General features: G+C 38.3%; 1 protein-coding gene across 3 annotated transcripts in view; it reads left to right on the top strand.

Annotated features, from left to right (window-relative positions):
• Positions 1-15,277, top strand: part of dgkza (diacylglycerol kinase, zeta a) — a 71,317-nt gene that overhangs the window by 26,118 nt on the left and 29,922 nt on the right. For 2 of the 3 annotated variants that reach the window (XM_027133015.2, XM_047820065.1), the window contains 12 exons: positions 298-411; positions 1,828-1,968; positions 2,739-2,817; positions 3,002-3,057; positions 3,740-3,802; positions 4,726-4,799; positions 5,054-5,165; positions 5,624-5,823; positions 6,340-6,440; positions 10,078-10,157; positions 13,109-13,153; positions 14,047-14,116. In XM_027133015.2, coding sequence (XP_026988816.2) covers positions 298-411; positions 1,828-1,968; positions 2,739-2,817; positions 3,002-3,057; positions 3,740-3,802; positions 4,726-4,799; positions 5,054-5,165; positions 5,624-5,823; positions 6,340-6,440; positions 10,078-10,157; positions 13,109-13,153; positions 14,047-14,116 — 1,135 coding nt within the window. The remainder of the gene's footprint in view (positions 1-297; positions 412-1,827; positions 1,969-2,738; positions 2,818-3,001; positions 3,058-3,739; positions 3,803-4,725; positions 4,800-5,053; positions 5,166-5,623; positions 5,824-6,339; positions 6,441-10,077; positions 10,158-13,108; positions 13,154-14,046; positions 14,117-15,277) is intronic. The other variant, XM_047820070.1, reaches the window with a different exon arrangement.

Raw genomic sequence — 15,277 nt, forward strand, 5'->3', positions numbered from 1 at the left:
GAAGGCTGATGTTTCACAATTTCATACATCTCAGTAGTCATTTATGTGTCTCATTTCTCCAATAAAACACACCAATCAACCCCAGACTCACAGGCTGAAAACACCAAACAGCCCTTTAGAAAGTGGCCATAGAACTTTAGTTCAGTTATTTATTATATGACAATAATCATCACCACAAAGCAGCTTTACAGAAATTTAGATAAAGATTTAAAACCCTGATGAGCTGTAGAAATGTTACGAGTGTTTAAAGCATGAGATTGTATAACAAAATTCATACAATCTTTTTTTTAATTCTAGGTTGGCTGGATCTTGTCTACTCTGGATCAGCTGCAGCTGAACCCTCAGCCTGCTGTAGCTGTACTACCTCTGGGGACTGGAAATGACCTTGCCAGAACCCTCAACTGGGGTGGGGTGAGTGAGCCTGATGTGCCTTTTATTCAAATCCTTCCACAGATCGAACACATAAACGTATCTACTAATGAAGAATTACTAATGAACACGTGATTTAAAGATTGCCTGATCAGGGACGGATCTTTCAGGAAGGATGGGGCAGGTCGGTTCTGGATCTGGATCTGGATCTGGTGTGTTGCAAAAAAATGTAGAGGAAGGAAATCAGAGGATACAAAAGTGGCTAGAGGCATTAATAAAGACAAAAACTGGGCAAAATTTTTTTTCATTCATCTTTATCCTGCTTGTTCCTTTAGGAATGTTGCAGTCTTATGAACTGACCCTATTTTTCATCATTATCTTATACTTAATCTTGTATATAACTATTTGACATTTTATATATATATATATATATATATATATATATATATATATATATATATATATATATATATATATATATCATAAATTAATTATCATATTAGTTTGAGCTATATAAATTTAGGATATGGTTTTTACATTTATAAAAGTATCCTTAAGCAGATTAAATAATGGTATATGGATTCTGTGAGTTCTTTAGAATCTGTCTTTCTTTTTATGAAGTGGTTGGAATCATCTAAAATAATTTTCTAAATTATTTACAAATATGAAACACAAAATTTTGGATTGCATGAGGAGGTTCGAAGTAGTAGTAGGAGTTCGGAACCAGGAGCCCGTAACTATTAGAATGGTCCAGTTAAAGCAGACCTCAATCCAATTGAGAATGTGTGGCACTTAAAAGTGGATACCATTTGTCTTCATCAGATTAGATAGAGCTCTAGCAAGTAAGAATAGGCAAAAAAATCTCGAATGTGCAAAACTCCAAGCTCAGCTCTATCTGCAGCCAAAGGTGTTTTAAGCACGTACTGGCTCACTGGTTGTCAATACTTATGCAACTTAAAAATGTCTGCTTTTTAGTTTAGTTAACATTTGCCAGAGTAATGTTGGTTCAATTTTGTTTAAATCAAAAATGTTTAAAAGTTTTTCCTATTGCATTTCAGGTTGTATCTAGATAAAGGGTGTAAATACTGCAAACCACCACATCTTAGTTACAGTGTAAATTTGTAGTTACTGGTTTTTCCCTTATATAATATCCCCATATATGAGTTTTTGGATATTGAGCAGTTTTTGCAGAACAGAAGTAAACAGTCACCTAACAAAATCCATCATGAAGAGTTCTGCTCCGAGAACCACATTTCCACTTTTATTTGCATAATGTTCTCCCTCTGAGATATTGGATACACTGTGTGAAATGTACAGGGAGCCTTTTCCAGAAGTTACCAGCAGTTTTAAATGCTAAAGTTTTAATCTTCGCTTCAGATTACCTCAGGGATGACTAAAGTTTTAGTTCCTATAATGAAATTTAAACAAGAAGTGACAGAAGTGTGTTTGTGTATACAGGGTTACACAGATGAACCAGTGTGTAAGATCCTCTCCCATGTGGAGGACGGGAACATTGTGCAACTTGACCGCTGGAACCTTGTTGTGGAGCCAAACACAGAGGCGGGACCAGAGGAGAAAGATGAACAGGTGACAGACAAGGTACGACCTGACCACCTCCTCACACGTGCTTAAGATGATTGAACTTTTATTTATTAATGAAATGTAGATTTATAAAAAGAAATGATTTAACTAACAGTACACTTTGTTTTGATTAATAGTTTTTTTCTTCTTAAGACTGAAGCTTTTAATAATGGATATTTACAGTAAATGTCCAATCAGAAGTAATGTAGAATCAACACAAAGTCTATTTAACTTCAAATATCTTTTTTTAATGAACTTGCCACACCGATCCTCTCTCTTCTTTACCGATTCCCAGTGAAACCGTCAAGGCCCTCAAACTTGTTTCTCAGCTTGAAAGGCACAGTTCTTCATCTTCTATTATTTTAGAATCTTAGGAGCTGATTTTGAGCTCCAATTAGCCAACGCCGTATCGCTGCTGTAATATAGATTAGTGAGGCCCTGTAGAGATAGTTTGGGTAGGATGTTTTGCATTGAGGTGATATTTCAAAGACAGATTACGTCTGTGGAAATTTAATTTGGCTTTGCAAACTGCACAGATTACTTTTGTTTTCTCCCAAGTTCTGTCAAGTTTTTTTTAAACTGAAATGTTTTGCCTAAAACTCCGTACTTGTCCTTATTCGTCTTTAGCAGCTCGGTTACGCGCGTCATCCCGTGTCATAGGACAACTGCTATAGAAAGTAAACACAATGCGCTGTGTTAATTACCTTACATACTGTAGGTTAAATAAATCACAAATATAAACTTGTTCATTTAAGCAGTACTAATTGTTTCATTTTTATTTTTCACAGCTTCCCCTAGATGTTTTTAATAACTATTTCAGCCTGGGATTTGATGCTCACGTAACTCTGGAATTTCATGAGTCACGAGGTTTGTGGGTTTATTTGTGTGTCCGTGCGTGTGTGTCCGTGCCCGTGTGTGTCCGTGCCCGTGTGTGTCCGTGCCCGTGTGTGTCCGTGCCCGTGTGTGTCCGTGCCCGTGTGTGTCCGTGCCCGTGTCCCCCCGTGTGTGTGCCTGCCATTAATTGAAACACTGTTCTTGTGTCTTTTCCCAGAGGCAAACCCAGAAAAATTCAACAGCCGCTTCAGAAACAAGATGTTCTATGCCGGGGTGAGTGAGACAAGGGAAGATTGTGGGCTTTTAGTTACAAATCTTTTGAAAACAGCAGCATTATTGTGAGAACACGTATGCCGAGCAGTGGCAGATATCACATGAAGTAATCTGGTTGTATTCTTCTCAGATTATACTACAGTTCTGTTGAGTTTGAGAATGTGATTGTAGCAGCACAGCTCTATTGTAATGGCCATCACAAGAAGGCTTCAGGACATCTGCTCTTCTGTGACAAACAACAATTGTGTCTTACTTATTAAAAAAGAGATGCTGTTGAGGGAAAAGTTGGTGAGAGCTGTTACAACGAAATTTGCAGATTTTCATTTCAGTGAATTTGCAGATTTTCCGTGATGTGACATAACTATTTAGATATAGAAAGACATTTTATTCTTTAATTTAAAAGAATTAGGTAGATTTTGTTGTGTAAGCGAAACAAAATATGATGTTTTTTAAAACACACACACACACACCCTGTTGATTATTTTCCTACGTTCCTGTTCTGTTTAATTCCTTGAGGCTTACTGTGAGCAAAGCAGATTTGCAGAGTACAATACTAAGATAAATAGTATTTGAGTTTTGAGAACAATTGGAAATTGGAAGCAGGTTTAGCAGAGAACGTGTGACTTGTTATTTTAGTCATGGCAGTGCTGCTCATGGTAAAAGTTATGCTGCTATTTTTCAGACGGCCTTCTCAGATTTCCTCATGGGGAGTTCGAAAGATTTGGCCAAACACATTAAAGTGGTGGTGAGTGTACAAGCAGCTTTCTCTGTAAACACTGTTTAATTGTTGTGAAGACGTAATTGGCCAGTTATGTGGGAATGCATCAGGATTTTGACTCTGTGGCCACATTTGTGCAGAAAAGGTGCTTAATTATTTTTGTTGGCTGTAAAATTAGACACAGCAATCAAGAGAAACACACTGAAAACACCTAATATTGTCATGAAAGACGACACAGCCATCAGGGAATACAGTACGGTTACAATTAAGAGTCAACCTGATCTGTCACAGTGTTTAGGTAGGTGGTTCGTGTCAAAGTAACGTCCACATGAACGTCAGAGCTCAAGGTTTCCAAGCAGAACATTACCCAGAGCATCATACTGCCTCTGCTGACATGCCTTCTTCACATAATATATCCAGGCATCGTCTCTTACCCAGGTAACGACATGCATGCAAAAGAAGACCGTCCACATGACGGGAAAGAAAACACTATTTATCCGACCCGACCATCTTCTTCCATTGTGCTTGGGCTCCTCACAGCCCCATTTAATGTTGTGGCTGACTGGTGTACATCACAAAGACACTAATGCAGAATGGAGGTTATTACATTATAAGTGGTCTCCATAGGTTGTAGATTAAATTTTAAGTTTTCAAAAACATCTTGGAAAGCTCAGATTGTAGTTCCAAAATCAAAAGCATAAAAGATTGGACTTTTTTTTAGTTATAGGGCCAGTTTATCAGGCATGGTGGTAAAACAAATCTGATGGCAGGCTTGGATTGCTCTTTTGGATAGCTAGGATGTGTCACGGCAAAAGGCAACCCGGCCTTTAACATGATTACTTTACTTGTGATTGAGATACACAAAAGTCAGACAAATATTTTTGTTACACATAAATCATCACATTACATCATAAACATTGTGCTGACTTATGTTTGCTTTCCCCCATTAGTGTGATGGTGTAGATTTAACATCTAAGGTTCAGGAGCTGAAGCTGCAGTGTTTGGTCTTCCTCAATATACCCAGGTAAGAAGCTTTTTCTCATCTCTCTGTCTCTCTCTCTCTGTCTCTCTCTCTCTCTCTCTCTCTCTCTCTCTCTCTCTCTCTCTCTCTCTCTCTCTCTCTCTCTCTGTCTGTCTCTCTGTCTCTCTCTCTCTCTCTCTCTCTCTCTCTCTCTCTCTATATATATATATATATATATATATATATATATATATATATATATATATATATATATATATATATATATAAACACGTCTTTTGTGTGTGTGTGTGTATAGATACTGCGCTGGCACGATGCCATGGGGGAACCCAAGTGAGCATCATGACTTTGAGCCTCAGCGCCATGATGACGGTTGCATCGAGGTCATCGGTTTCACCATGACATCACTGGTACTTAAAGATGCACTTCAAAATGAAACACTTAAGTCAAATCAGTAAAGCTAACCAACCCAATTCTCAGTTGGCAAATCAAAATGAATTCAGTTAATAATATCACCAGTGCAATAGTCTGACATTAAGCACAAAGGGAAATATAAGGTTCAGTCATTGATTTTTTTATTTATTTTTTTGTCTGTCTATCTGAACATTCTTGTAATACTTGACATTTTATAAGTAACATTCTTTCTGAGCAACCTGCAGCCAATCAGGACAAGGAGACGTGTAGAAAGATTTCTTCCTTTCAGTTCCCAACAACTGCAAAAAACACAGACTTTAATACTAACTATTTTGCAAATTGTGTCAAATAATCAAATTGAGTCAAAAATGTACATTAAAAATGTAACTATTTCAGGTTATTATTGTTATTAATGTTATTATTAAAATGATTGTCATTCTTTTTGTTGTTTTAGGCAACGCTACAGGTTGGAGGTCACGGTGAGAGGCTTAATCAGTGTCGTGAGGTGACCCTAACTACCTACAAATCAATCCCCATGCAGGTGGACGGAGAGCCATGCAAACTGGCTCCTTCCTCCATCCACATCTCGCTCAGAAACCAAGCCAACATGGTGCAAAAAACCAAGAGGAGGACCTCTATACCTCTGCTTAACGAGTGAGCTACACAATCACACACTCGCACTCGCTCACAGTCTGTTTGATAGGATGCTTTTAAACTGTTTTCCCAAATTTCCATTTATTTTTCAATCAGTGGGCAGCCTGGATAAAGGAAATTATCCTTGCTCTTTTTTCTTAGTGGTTTTGTAAATGTCATATGTAAGTGCTTCTGTGATTAGTGTCATATCTACAACTTGCCCTGTAATGTGTTGTACGGTAATTCACCTTTGATATGAGAATACTAGTAATGAGAGGCTAATAATCTCACTGTAATGATTGTGTGGTCAGAATGACGCCACCATTCTGTAGTACTGACAATTGACAGCACAAACATAATATAGTGAAATATCACTGAACACAATCAGGCTTTGATGTGTTTTACTGTGTGTCTGCTTATGTTATGGCTACTACTTTGTTTGTATTAATCAGTATTCAAGTGTGTGTGTGTGTGTGTGTGTGTGTGCGTGTGTGTGTGTGTCACTGATCAGTCGCTGTCTCTTTCTGTCTCTTACAGTCAGCAACCGATCCCAGAAAGGTTACGGATCCGAGTGAACCGTATCAGCATGCATGCCTATGAAGATCTTCATTACCACAAAGACAAACTTAAAGAAGCTTGTAAGTGCAAACACACACACACACACACACACACACACACACACACACACACACATTTTCTTCAGTGCACCATATTTTTTAAACATGCCCACTTACCTACATTGTCATTAGTGGGACTTTAGTGGGACTACACAGCTTATTATAGGCGATTGTCCAGCATACAGTCTAGCAGCTCATTTGGAGCAGTTTTAGATATACCTTTGTTCAACCGTGTTTAATACAACAGGTGTGTTCTCGGTGTACAAGATGAACACTGAAGATCATTAACCCAAGATGCAAGCTTTCAAAATAATTTCCAGTCCAACTACATGTCAAAAACCGAACAAACTAAGGTCATCGTAGTGCAAACAGATTTCTGCGGTTCAGACACTATACACTCCACAATCTCTGTCCATCTCCTGGCCTCTGCAGTTGATATCATACATCACAATAGAAATGGCTCAATGACACACTGTCTGCACTTTAGTTCAATTTAAGTCTGATCTTAGCAGGTGGTTTTTAAAATGCTTTTTGGTCTGTGGACTTTTCTCAATTAGGGGACACTGAGGGGTTCAAATATCGATGCACCCGTGATACAAGTCCAACATTCCTAAAGCATAGTTTATTTTTAGTTGGAGATTTGAGAAAGTGAAAGCCTGGCATGTTTCTTTTTTTCCAGAACAGTAAAAGGTTCTTAGTTATCTATCCAACAAACAGGGTGGAGAAGTAAACAGGAAGGGGAAATAATTGAAAGCATGTTTTATCTTCCGTTTAAATACGATTGTGACAAGGTTTGGATTGAGGGGCAGTTTTGAATCATTGTAAATGAGGATCACCAGGCATTCATTTGTGCTTTGGAGTGTTTTTTTCTCTTACACTAAATCATGTTTTAGTGAACCTTTTTATGCTGACAGGTGAGGAGAGGGTAGGGCAAAGGAAGTACAGGGAAAGATGGATAGGATCATGGTGTCACACATAATAATGCAGTAGCAAGATACACCACAGGATACATAAAGATGAATGCATGAAGGAATTGGACAAGTGCAAAAATAATACAGATGATAGTGAATATTTAGAAGAGAACATGTTAAATGTTAGAGATACTAGAGAGTTTTGGGTGGAATAAAGCAGTGTCTGTGTACTGTAGTCCCTAACCATAGTGATCAGAAAGAAAAAATGGAATGAGTTAGTTATTGTAGTTATAAGACATGCACATCTAATAAACTGGCAGCTCACAGTACACAGTAAACCTCAGTCCTCGGTACGCTACACAGTCAACAAATGTGAAATTATACAAATTTGTTGAATAACTTCTGCACTTTTCTCTTTTCCGACACTAGATGTCAGGACATGACAGCATCAAACCTTTTCACACCCTCCCACAAACACACACACACACACACGAGCTGCTTCGGAGACATCCCGTTAATGTTGATTTACAAACGGCTACAAAGCTACAACAAATCTACCATGGCACAGTATTGTGCTGAGTGTTCATAAAGATTATATCCATGTCACAGCCTGAGCTCTGAGCTCTTCTCTGTCCTGGCTTCCATTGATAATGAACATAAAACACATCTGGCTCGTCTCTGGTGCTGTCACACACTCTTCACACCTCTAAAGAGCTTACACAACACTGGAAACAAGCTGATAGAGAAAGAGAGAGAGAGAGAGGGAAGAGGGAATGAAAGAAAGGGATGGGAAGTGGGGAAGGGAGACAGAGAGAGGGAGAGAATGAGGGATTGAGAAAGAGGAAAAAAGAACAAGCCTGAATTAAATTAGAGCATGCCTGTTCTGATGTTGCTAAGCAACCGAACATTCCTCTGTAAAGAGCTCTCCTTCTCTCTTTTCCCTTTGATTGGGAGACTTGACGTCCTCTAAAAGCAATCTGATCATTTCACATATTAATATAATAGCTCACAATAACTAAAGACATGGCTAAAATAAAGAACCTCCTACAGGCACATCATCAACATCTTCTTTCACCACGACAACAGAAGTAAACCCAGTTAAACTCTGCTGTTCCATTTACATTTGACTGGAGCTTTAATGCAGAGTGACTTACCCAGTGAGACAGATATAATCCAATACAAGAGAAGGGCTCAGAGTGATAAAAGTGAGTCTTACAGCCTAGTGCACTGCACATCGTTTCAGAATCCCAGAATCAGTCTAGTGTTCACGCAACTGTCACTCAAAAATAAGTGAGAACTGTTTATCATCTGAAATGTTTCCCAAAGTAGAAAGCTGTACCTAGTGCACCAAAAAGAGAGAAGAACTCTAACTATAAACTATAACTATAAAGGATAGATTTATAACTATAACTATAAAGGATAGATTAAGGATGTTTGGACCAAACGAGCATTCAGCTGTCTCCAGAAGAAACTGAAACAAGTTCAACTTCATGGAAGCAGGTTCAACATATTTGTTAAAAATAACAGCGAGCCAAACGGACCGTGTGTGTTAGTACTTCCGAATGCAACACGTGGAAGAATAAATCTTACAGTGAGATGGGTAAAGGAAGACTGTTGATCTTTAATGCATTTCTAAATTATGGCAGAATTCTGTTCATGTTCTTCAGACCAGTAGAAACAGAGCTATTTCACTTCCTGGTTCCCATGTATTAAAGATTTTTTCATGAAATCCAACATGGCATCTAACTTCTGCTTCATCTGTTCATAATGTCTCAGACACCAGAGCCGATTTGTGTTCAGCCAGCTGTTGGCTTCTGGCTGGTCTCAGTTATTTTTTATTAGGAATCCCCTTTTCGAAATGTCCCTCTGTGTCCAAATTGAGCAGTGCATTAGTTTTTAGCTAGCAGGACTTAATAACTGGCTCTTTGAAAAGAAAGATTGCTTCCATTAATCAGAAATGCAATATCTATTGATCACTGTGCCGTTTCCTGGTTATGATGAGAAAACGAGCCATTATAAACTGCTTGGTAACTATAAGTGCTTTCTCCTGGCTTATCTTATTTTCTCTGAGTAGCCTGCACAAAACGATCTTAATTCTCACTGTATTTATCACAAAAATACATTAATAAATGTCAAAACCTTTGCTTAGAGGAATTGATGCTATCGACAGCAGTAACAGGCTCTGGATGAGGAGGCCTTGTTATTTCTTTAATCCAAGATGTAGTCCCTTTAATTTCTTCAGCAGATTTGTGATTAAATTTTAATGGAATTTAAGCCCCTTAAGTAATACGGTGTGTTTTCAGTGGTGGATAAATCAGTAGCCATGGGGCCCTGGGCAAGCAGATGTGTGTGAGCTATTAGGTAATTTGTGTGTGTGTGTGTGTGTGTGTGTGTGTGTGTGTGTGTGTGTGTGTGTTTTAATTGTCTAGTGGGCAGGTAGTTTCAACAGTCAGAAACAGAAAACTATTTTATATTATTATTTTTTTACAGTACATTTATATTTTGTGTGCGTCCGTAAATCTAATGGAACACGTTATACATAAATTAATACATTGTATTAGTAAACCACATTTTTGTCTAGTCAGGTTACAGGCAACCAAAACTTTTAACACTAGTTTCACACTTAGGACATGCATTAGAAAAACAACATAGAACACAGACCATTTCTCAAGCAAATGATGGAATTCTCTTTGTTTTTTCTCTTTTCTCTCTTGTTCAATTGCTCTCTCTCTCTCTTTATTTCTCAGCAATCCCAATGGGGATCATCGTCATCCCTGGAGACAGTGACCTGGAAACTTGTCGTGTACAGATTGAGAAACTGCAAGAGGTAAAGATACAAAGTGAGAAAGCAGGAAGGAAAGTGTGGAAGTGCAGGGAAGGAGAGAGGAAGCACTGGGAAGGAAAGTGGAAGTGCAGGATAGAGGGAGTTCTGGGGAATCTTGTGAAAAGTGAGAAAGAGAGTAAAGGGGAAGAGAGAGAAAAGAAGTCATTTAAAGAGTGAAAAGATAAAATAGACAGGGAGTTAAAGTGAAGATGAAGATGGAGAAAGAGAGCGGCCGACTTGGATACAATGGCAGTAAAATGAGGGAAGTACACCTGGAGACTGAAGAAGATTATAAGAAAGAATTGCTGTGTATTATGAAAAGTAGAGAATCTCAAGCAATGAGACAATGCATTCATGAAGCATTTTTATGCTTTACTCTTATTTTGCATAGAAATGCTAGTCAGGTCTCTTAAACAAATCCAACAATGTACTAATTATACAGAGATGCACTTTAAGGGAAGAAAGATTGGAAGGTCATTAAGTCACTATGAAGCCGTTCTAGTACATTTTTAGAAATGTAGAAATATTCCAAACCATGGCTGCCTTCCTTCTTGCACCACTCCAACTAAACAAAACAATTCATTTTAAAAGGTTATTTCATTCAAAACTGTGAATATTCCAATGCGGAGCTTTGCTTTTACAAATACTTCTGGCTGTGTTACTCACTTGTTTATTTATATTGTTTATTTAACTGGTGTAGAATAGGTATTTTTGCTTAATAACTGATTAAGTAATAGGCACCTCAATGCTGAAGCCCACATACTTGGATGTCTCTCAAGACGCCTACAGCAAGCGGCAGCATACACCTAAAAGTTACAGCAACAGTTCATCAGTAAAGATGAGTTGAAAATACAACTACAACCTTCAACCTTTTTTCCCCCGGTGGTATTCTGACTCGCCTCCTGTGCTTCCATGGTTACTGCATCCTGCACTAAAGCTGCCTGTTAATTTTTACCCAGAAGCAGACGCTTCATTGGAAAAAAAATACAGTGCTAAGTTGGGTAAAATGGACAGAATTGTGTAACAATGTTCAATCAGTAACACAAAGTCTTCTTCTCTTTCCTCAGATGAAATCATGGTAGTTATTGTGCCAGAAAAAAAAGGCACAGGCCATTTTCTCTTTTAAATAGATGCTTGGACAACATTTAAAATAATCACAATAGAAGATATTGTTACAGAAACATAGTTAAACAGTTCATTGTGTCTGAGAATGAAGCCATTTATATAAACCTACTTTCAGGGCTGCAATTATGGAAATGTAATCAACGCCTTCTGAACAATTCGATTTGAGAATTCAACAGATAATAATTGATAAATTTGACTGTATTAATTGAATCATTAGGGTTTTAGATGATAAATATCATACACGTTTAGACTAATTAAATGACTAAGCAATCTGATTGGCAGATTGGTATTATATTTATATTAGTTTCATAAAATTGAAAACTCCATGAATCACATTTTTTTATATTAGTGCCCATTTATTATTGGCACCATGCATGAAATTTTTTCACAGGGAAGACAAGCATGTTTATTTTTCAGTCTTAAACTGAGAGCATGACAGCATGACTGCGTTGCCAGCTGTTCTTAAATCATGCTCAAATGGAGTACTTGTATTTTACACACACACACACACACACACACACACACACACACACACACACACACACACACATACACACACACACACTCACTTATTCTTGCCAGGTTTTTCCATTAATGTATCTCCTCTATAGTTCGTTGGCTCCCGTTTATACACATTTATAGGGAGAGCTCGCTCTTTTTCACTGGAAAAGCTTTTACTTTTGAGAAAAAGCAGCCAAATGTTTCCTGTTTCCTCTGCTTCCTCTTGCCTCGTTGACACACACTTTCAGAGTCTTCTTAATTGGTCATTCAGCTCTCTACGGATGTACCAGAGTTTCTTGGTTGCATTCACATATACCCCAGTGTTCCTTGCCAAGCCGAAAATCCACGTTCTGATCGTCCAAGTGTTGCTTAAAGTTACATGGAGGCACCTAATTAGTTGGAGATTCTGCTGTTGTCCAGGCAGTGATTGTTTATATCATTAAATTCAGTGTGTCTGAAAACGAAACATGGATGGGAATGGTTTAAAACACAAACTACATAAATAAAGCAGAAGCAGAACTAAGGTGAAAGAAGTGCTCGAAGTGCTCTGGCACCTTTATGCATGTGAGGAGAAAAAAGACCTCGCTGCCCAGAATTCAATTATTATATATTGTAATATTGATTACAACAAGAACAGCTGATGATTAGTGATTTAATAATTTATTGTAATTTGCAAGCATTTTTTTTAAATTGAAAGCTAATAATAGACCATGATTTACTCAATAATTAACATTTTTGTAACACTTTATAAACAGTGAAATGATTCATATTTTAGTTTTATTTTGCTTTTTTTTAAATTATTTTCTTTTGGAGCATTCTCACACACACACACACACACACACACAAACCCTTCCCTGCTGATGTTAATCAAGGACCCCAGGCGGTAAATAGGGTGTGAAATATGTTGCTATTAGAGGTTTCTGAAGTGCAGCTGGGTATTTATTTGATAATTCATTTTGCATACGCTCTCTCTCTCTCTCTCTCTCTCTCTCTCTCTCTCTCTCTCTCTCTCTCTCTCTCTCTCTCTCTCTCTCTCTCTCTCTCTCTCTCTCTCACACACACACACACACACGCACACACACTTTCACATGAACTCTGAACTATGTCGTGGATGTGTACATACACGTGTGAATGGCTCTAGATATAATACGTATAGAATAGATCCTGTAGGCAAGAGTTTGTGATGTCCATGTATTTAATCAGGGTTTGTGGGAATGTGTGTGTGTGTGTGTGTGTGTGTGTGTGTGTGTGTGTGTGTGTGTGTGTGTGTGTGTGTGTGTGTGTGTGTGTGTGTGTGTGCGCATTTTGGGATCTCTTGTACCCTGCAGGACTTTGTGTCATGTCACCCATCTCTCCAGCGACTGATGCTGCAGGTGGGTGAAATAGCTAGTATGTGAGACAGACCTGGAGCAATCTCAGGAACAAGCCTGGAAAACAAAAAGCCCATTATTGTTCGTACAGGGACACAGTCAACACACAAGCGACAGTTTGATTGAACACAAAGGAGCTTGTTGAAGCAGAAGATCTGCGCTCCTGACTGTGACTCTCAGGATATTTGGTGGATGTTTTCTATTCCTCTGAGTAAGAGTCTGAATTGGAAAACAGATGTTTGTCTTTCAGGAGGGAAAAAAAAGCTTTTCCGTTTGGTCTCAAGCAGAGCGTAATCTCTTCCCTCATTTTTTATCCCCCTCCCCACCTCCCCTCACTTCTACCTCAGCAGCCATCCTCTGCAACGGCTCTCACACCCACACATGAATATTTACCGTGCAAGCTGAACTTCCTGCATTTTAAATGCTTTAATTCATTTTAAACTATTGTAGTATTGTAGATTGTCTAGATCTATTTAATATCACAACACTTAGTCGATCCGCCTTGTTCCTAAGGGCTCTTCAGATGTGATTTAATGTTGTTTGTGGGGTCAAAAATTTGCTTTGTGCCGTGTGTTATTGTGTTGTGTATTTGTTGTATCGAGGCTCGTGCATGTATTTGTGTGACGCATATCGGCAATGTGCTGGTATTGTATTTGTTATATAACATGGCTCCTCAGTTTTATGTTAAACAACCTGCTGCTGTTAGTCGAATGTCTGAACAAATGACTTTATGTTGAACAGGGGTCTGAATAATCTGTTTAATCAATTCTGTTTTTAGAGATTTAGATAGTTATTTAGTTTAAAAACAGTAATATTCCACAAAATCATCAGAAAACTTACAGATGATGAAACCTCAATTTTCCTCTTTTTTCCTCCTGTCTTCTGTTGTCTCACAGGAAGGTGATGAGACCAAATCCAAAACGCTGTCATGTCAGAGATTGTCACCAAAGTGGTGCTTTCTGGACTGTAAGTAATGCCTGGCTTCCATGCTTCAGGGGTTAATTTTCCATGTTTGCTTTTTCAAAGTAGGCTACATTTTTTTTTTCTTTTCTTTTCGATTATTTGGTGTGTTTTTGTATATCTGGTGATGTTGTGTTATATCAGTGTTTATTTTTTTTTTATTGTGATGATGATTTATTATGATTTTAGTTTCCTAGAAAAAAAACTAGGTAAAGTGGTCAGTTCTGAAAGGTTAGGAGTAACATGATGTTAGCGCTCAGATCAGCGCTACAACGCAAGGATAATAAAAGCGAGAGTTATGTTATGTAAATATTACAACCCCTCTGCTACTCCAGAGATGGTATAACATGACTTCCCTGTCTCACCATCTCAGTCTTGAAAAAACAGCAAGCTTGCTCAGTGGCCCAACCATAATTAAATAAAGGTTAAGAAAGGTTCAAATTGAGGAGAGAATATTCACTGACATTTCTGCCCTAATGAGCAAGCCATTACCCAGCCAGCATTACTGCCAGAGAAGGGGAAGTTAGAGGAGGAGACAGAAGCAGAGAGGGAGACATTCTGTTTTCGTAGACTAATTAGATGTCTGACATGATGGACTCGATAGGGTATTCTCCCCCTGCCATCTCCAGACTGGCTCTAATTCTACTCATTTCTCATGGAGCAAAAGCCATGGTCACACACACACACACACACACACACACACACTCTCTCTCTCTCTCTCTCACACACACACACACACACACACACACACAGCACTAACTCCTGCATCTACAGCATGAAATAGGATTTTTCTAATTCCATGGAAACAGACCTCAGATGAACCTGACAATGTACACTGACCAGAACCCTTTAAGCCAAAAGCAACCTTTTTTTTTCCAGAACCATTAGAGAAAAAACCACCCCTCTGGCCAGAACCATTAAGCCAATCTCCACCCTCCTCCCCTGACCATTATTTCCCTGTGCAACCTTTAAAGCCAACACTAACTACTACTATGCCCAAAATCATTCTGGCCAAATGAGTCCTGCTGTCCTGAAATGACAGAATCTGTACCCAGAACCATAGAGCTTGAGGTTGATGGAATCCTATCTCTGTAACCTAGTGAACCAATGTTGATTTATTCATCGATAGAGACTTTAAAGCACTTTTGTACTGTACGTTGCTCTGGA

The sequence above is a fragment of the Tachysurus fulvidraco genome, chromosome 1 (assembly GCF_022655615.1).
Source record: "Tachysurus fulvidraco isolate hzauxx_2018 chromosome 1, HZAU_PFXX_2.0, whole genome shotgun sequence".
NCBI lineage: Eukaryota > Metazoa > Chordata > Actinopteri > Siluriformes > Bagridae > Tachysurus > Tachysurus fulvidraco.